Below are 6,120 nucleotides of genomic sequence, written 5' to 3' on the forward strand. Positions count from 1 at the left end.
GTAGGGGCATATTTGAAAAAGAAAAAAAAACAAATTCACTCTCACAGGTAGTTCCTCTTCAATCTCGAAATTTTAGACTTTCCTAAAGACAGCAGACATTTTTCTGAGGGTAGTAAGTCCATTGTTTTTTCCGACCACTTTGCCGAATTTTGCTACAACAAATTGGCCTATCCCGCCTTTGAGACACCAAAGAACTTCTGACTTTATCTATGCAGCGGAAAGCATCAATAAGTTCCATGTCTTCTTTTTGTAAGGACTGGATAGTGGAAACCAAAATACTGAAGTTTGATCTTATGTACTCTGTGAGGTATGAGGGAGACAAACCTCCCCCCGACCGGGAGGTGAAAGAGATGATGATGCAAGGAACTGAACGGTGATGGGAGAGAAAAGAAAAAGAGAGAGAAAGGGGACGAAAGAAAAGGGACAGTTGGTGTCGGGATCTGCCTGGGGCGGACGCAGGAAAAGAGAGGCTACTGGAAGTAGCGAGAAAAAGAAAAAGGCGATGGTCAATGAAACTGTGTGGTAGTTTTTTTTTTATAGATATGAGTGTTGTTTTGTTATGTGGTCTGAGTTATTAAAATCTCAAAGAAAAGTCCAGAGTGTTTGTGTGATAAAATCGAGTATTTTCTCTTATTGAAAAAAGGGTTTCGCAGACGAACAATAGCGAAACTTTACAGTGGTGGCAGCGGTGACACCTCCGAAGAGATTGTTTGGCATCAGACTTCGTGAACTTCAGGGTATCGAGTGGTGTGATCGTGGTTCGGCATTGAACCTTGTGGACTTCGCAGTATCCAGTGGTGCGAACGCTGGTCGAATAAGTCGGTGCGGCAGTGAGTTCCTGGATGCAACGAGGGAGCATAACTTCTGTGGAGGAACACCGGTCGAGTAAGTCTATGCTTCTGTTCTTTTCTCTCTCCTTAAGTTAGATATTGGAATTCAGACTGAAAGCCTTCTTAGACGATATAATAGTTTTAATATGTAATATATACAAAAATTTCTGCGAGATTTTTTTTTATCCGCTTTTGAAAAGTGAAAATGAAGGGAAAAGCAGGTTCACAAGAACGAGCACTTATGAAATGAGATGCGATGTTTTTTTTTTGCGGTTGGTGAGTGTGAAGCTTGATCGCAATAATTGAGCTTGGTTATAATTTGATATGTACGGTGTTCTTGAATAATTTCAATCGTTTGTTTATCATTGTTTTGCCATCGAGATTTTGTTACCATTCCTTTCTTTTGTGTGCATGAATTTTTTTAGACATATATATATATATATATACAATAGCAAAATGTCCTACCTTTTGAAGTATCGAAAAGAAGAGCTTAGGGCACTGGCCATAGAGCTAGGAGAAGAGGTAACACCAGACTCAAAGGCATTAGAGTTGAATAGCATTATTTTGAACAGCAAAGCATATGAAGAAAAAACGGCTAGAGTGCTTTTGGACACAATAAGAAATGAAAGAATAGAGAGGGAGGAAATCCAAAGGGGGGTTGAACAGAGGGAACGGCAGTTTAGGCTAGAAAGCGAGGAGCGGTTAGCAATGGAGAAGTTGCGCATCGACTCAGCTAATCGAAGCAATCAAAACGAGACGGGAAATAGGGGAACTAGAGCCCTAGATGAGGTTTTGAGGGTAGTGAAAATGCTGACAGTAAAGGTCCCCTCAGAGCCTGAAGGCTGGAGTTATTTTTTTACCAGCCTAGAAAAAGCGTTTCTTAGTGAGAAGGTGCCGGAGGAAGCAAAAGCAAAGATTTTGATTTGCATGCTAGGAGAAAGGGCAGCGAATATACTTACGTGTATGAACTGTGATCAATACGATGATTACGATGAACTAAAAACTATCGTACTAAGGGAATATCAACCCTCTCCCCAGACCTGCCTGGAAAATTTCAGGAAGACTAGGCGAAACAAGGAAGAGACGTTCGTTCAGTTCGCGACAAGACTCGCGTCACAATGGGAACATTACATTAGTTTGAGAGGGGCTCAGGATGTCGAAAGCATCAATGCATTAGTGGTGGCCGATAAAATGTTCCAAACGTTGGATCCAGAGACAGCATCCCACATTGCTATTCGACAAGGGGAAGGTTGGCTAAAACCTCGAGACCTCGGGAGAGAATGCGACACATTTGCTGCATCTAAAGGAAGACACTACGGGGGGTTAAACTGGAGGGATGAACATCGGGATATATCAAACGAACGGGGACTAGGGCAGCCGCACGGCAGTGAGAACAAATCATATGAGGGTAATAGAAAATGGATGCAATTAAGGGAGAATCGGAGGCAGCCTACATGTTTCGAATGTAACTCGAGGTTTCACTTTCGACGCAACTGCCCTGTGTTTGCGGAGCGCAACGTAGCTGAAGCTGGAGATAGTCGAAGAAGGGCTAATATAAATCGAGCGCAAACATCAGAAACAGAAATAGAAGAACAAGAAAGACCCATTGTGGCAAGGGTTCGATCGTTCGGGCAGAAAACTGAGGGGAGTTCCATCCGGGAACATCTCTGCAAGTTGGAAAGGATTTCGGTTAGCGTGAATGGGAAGTTGGTTAAGGCTCTCGTGGATTCGGGCACCGAGATTACCGTGGTGAGACAGGATGTAGTTCCGAGAATTCCAACACATGGAAAATCAACCATCTTCTTGAGAGGAATTTTCGGCCCCCCTGTGAAATGCCCACTTTTAAGCATCCCATTAGGAATGGCGATCGGGGACCAACCCAACGTGACGCATCAGGAGGTCCTGTGTGCGGTAGCGGAAAATCTAGTAGAGGAGGTCTTGTTACCGCCAGATGTAAGGGACCTGTTGAGTGGAAACGAAGACAACCAGAACGAATACGGCAAAATCAGTTTACGGGGGATCAGTGCCCTGAGCGAGGTGACGGGACAGGAGGGGAGGACTGAAGAAGAAGGGTCACTACATAGCAGCTGCAACCCAAGTCAATCGGAGGGACCATCATCAGAAACTATAGAGGAGAGCAGGGCGAAAGAAAGAGGGGAAGTGGCGGTGGTGTCGATAAGGGACGACTTCCTTCGAGAGCAAAATCTGTGTATGGACTTGCTGGAAGCTTGGGAGAAGGCGAAGGAGGGGAAGGCCAACTATTTCATGGCTGGTGAACTTTTATGGCACCGGGACAAAATCCTCGGGGAAGGAGTAGCACAGCTCGTTCTGCCCCGAAGCAGGAGAGAACAGATAATGCAAATAGCTCACTCCTCAGTATTTGGGGGGCACATGGGGATAAAGAAAACAGTGGAAAGAATAAGGTACTCGTTTTTCTGGGACACCCTAAAGAAGGATGTCCAGAAGTATTGTGAGACATGTAAGGAGTGTCAACTAACTAGACGGGTGTTAACGAGGGAAAGGACCCCAATTACCCCAGTGACAAGACCAGAATTGCCCTTCCAGGTAGTCAATATCGACGTAATTGGTCCAATCACCCCCAGTAGTTCGAAGGGCCATAAATACATTTTATGCCTCGTGGATCAACACACGAGGTGGGCAGAAGCGTTGCCACTCACGAATATTTCGGCGAAGAGCACTTGTGAGGCATTGTTAAGCATTTTCGCTAGGACAGGCATACCGAATGTCATAGCCTCAGACAATGGCACAAATTTCAATGCAGATTTAACCAAAGAGTTCGAGAGAAGAATAGGGTCTTGTCCACAGTTCTCAACACCGGGATATCCACAATCAAACGGGTTGGTGGAGAGATTCAACCAAACGTTAAAAAAAATGTTGAACCACATCATACACGAGGAGGGCCGGAAATGGCATATACAACTTCCATATGCGCTCTGGGCGTATCGGGAAATTCCGAATTGCACCACTGGAGTCGCCCCATTTCAATTGTTATACGGTAGACCCCCGCAGGGCCCATTGGCGATCCTAAAGAATACATGGACGGGAAAGCATGATGGGTTGCAGTTGAATACTAGGCCGGTGTCGGCCTATCTATTAGATATGAAATCTCGATTAGAAAGAGCGGCAGAACAGGCACAACTTACGTCTCGGGTACAACAGGATAGGATGGCAAATTATTACAACCTAAGGTCGACAGTGAGGAGTTATAAACAGGGTGACCAGGTCATTGTACTGATACCGGATTCCCAAAATAAGGTATACGCTAGATGGCAAGGGCCAGGTGTCATCAAAAGCCAAAAAAGCCAGCACTCCTTTCTGGTCGAGATGGAAGATGGCACTGTGAAACATGTGCATCAAAACAAACTTAGGGGATTCGCCTCCAGCGTGAACTCTGTCAACGTAATTTTTGAAGGGGATGAAAATTTTGGGGTAGTGGAGACATGCCCCATAGAACAATCGAGGATTGCCGAGTTCAGGAGGGGGATAGAAGCGCTGGGCGCACAAACCCTCAGTCAAAAACAAGAAGCGGAACTGAAGGAAATTATTATGAAACACAAGGCTCTATTCACAAGACCCATTCGGCCAGCGAAGGTGGGAAAACACAAGATTGAACTCATACCCGGCGCGACGAGGCGGAAACCCCATTGCTACAGGATACCGGTGGCGTATCGGGCAGAGGTCGACAAACAGGTCCAGGAATTACTGGCTGCGGGCCTTATTGAAGTGTCGGAGGCGGAAATCGCTTACCCGGTCGTGTGTGTCGCGAAGAAGGATTCGTCAATTCGAATGTGTGTGGACTACCGGGCACTAAATTCGGTAACAAGGAGCCCCACCTTCCCCATGAAAGATATGCAAGAATTAATGTATTTGGCAGGGGGTGCGAATTGGCTTACTTGTTTAGATTTACGGAAAGGTTTCTGGCAAATAAGGATGGACGATAACTGTCGGCATCTCACTGCCTTTGCTACCCACAATGGGGTCTACCAGTGGAGAACGATGCCGTTTGGACTGGTAGGAGCAAGCGGCACCTTCCAAAAACAGATGAACCATATCCTCAGAAAACACGGGGAATACGCGCAGGCGTACATTGATGACATAATTATATTCTCCAAAACCTGGGAGCAGCATATGGGACATCTATCACGGGTGCTGGGGGAGTTGGAAAATCTCGGGTTTTCTGTCAAAATGGAAAAATGTAGCTTTGCAGAGAGAGAGATTAAGTATCTGGGGCACCGGATCGGCAGGGGTAGACACGGGCCTGATGAAGAGAAGGTACTAGCCATAAGAAATTTAAAGACGCCCACTGATAAGAAACAAGTCCGCTCAGTGTTGGGGTTGATGGGCTTTTACCGCTCATACATCCCGGATTACGCGGCGTTGTCAGCACCGCTGACCCACCTCACAAAAAAGGGAGCCCCAAACAAAGTCGATTGGGGGGAGATGGAAGAAGAATCGTTTCAGAAACTAAAGGAAGCCCTATGTCACGTGACGCATCTTGCTACGCCAGATTATGACAAAAGTTTCCAAGTGCACGCAGACGCATCGGACCTTGCAGTTGGGGGATGTCTTACCCAGAGGGATTCTGAGGACCTATGCAGGCCCATAGCTTTTGTGAGCCACAAACTTACTGACACACAGAGGAAGTGGGCTACCATAGAAAAGGAGGCATGGGCCATTCTCTTCGTCCTTAAGAAATTCGAGAAATGGACAATGGGGACCAAGATTGAAATCATAACGGATCACAATCCCCTGACGTATCTGCAAGATACCACCCCCAAGAGCCCAAAGCTAATGCGCTGGGCCCTGGCGCTGCAAAGGTGGAATTTTACGATTGTTCACAAGGCTGGCCTATTAAACCAGGTACCAGACGCATTGTCACGATTGTAGAACCGAGGTTGTCTTAAAATTTTTTGAAGATAATTTTAGTTTTGTATCTTTCCTTTTATTTTTTTTTGTATCATAGATTTGTATTATTTTTTTTGCTATATGCTATTACTTTGTCGCGTTGTATTGTGTCTTATATTCGTTTATGTCTAAGGGAAATTATAATTTCTCAATATGGTCTGATAGTATTGTGTGTGGTATATTTCCAAATGTAACCTATTAGTATAAATATTTAATTCAACAATGCGATAATCTTTCTGTACGGAAAATGGTTTATGAAGGCTGAATTCCAATGTTGTTTATAATTGTAAAAGGAGAGAGGAAGGGTGACGGAAAAGCCATAGGCTTTATCACATTGTGGGTTGTGTGATGTATTCAAGAAACA

At 45.1% G+C, this 6,120-nt stretch overlaps 1 protein-coding gene across 1 annotated transcript; it reads left to right on the plus strand.

Moving 5' to 3' along the window:
- The first annotated feature begins 336 nt into the window (after nucleotides 1-336).
- Nucleotides 337-5,738, plus strand: LOC149080532 (uncharacterized). The gene is made up of 2 exons (XM_089238558.1): nucleotides 337-522; nucleotides 644-5,738. The coding sequence occupies exon 2, from the start codon at nucleotides 1,242-1,244 to the stop codon at nucleotides 5,736-5,738; it is 4,497 nt and encodes a 1,498-aa protein (XP_089094684.1). The 5' UTR covers nucleotides 337-522; nucleotides 644-1,241.
- The last annotated feature ends 382 nt before the right edge of the window (nucleotides 5,739-6,120 follow it).

This window comes from Pholcus phalangioides, unplaced genomic scaffold (genome assembly GCF_987345545.1).
Source record: "Pholcus phalangioides strain wild (caught in Gottingen) unplaced genomic scaffold, Ppha-v1.0 ptg000011l_1, whole genome shotgun sequence".
NCBI lineage: Eukaryota > Metazoa > Arthropoda > Arachnida > Araneae > Pholcidae > Pholcus > Pholcus phalangioides.

Bases quoted from the DNA above. Each gene is read 5' to 3' on its own strand.
- LOC149080532 (XM_089238558.1), top strand. From the start codon at position 1,242: ATGAATTTTTTTAGACATATATATATATATATATACAATAGCAAAATG.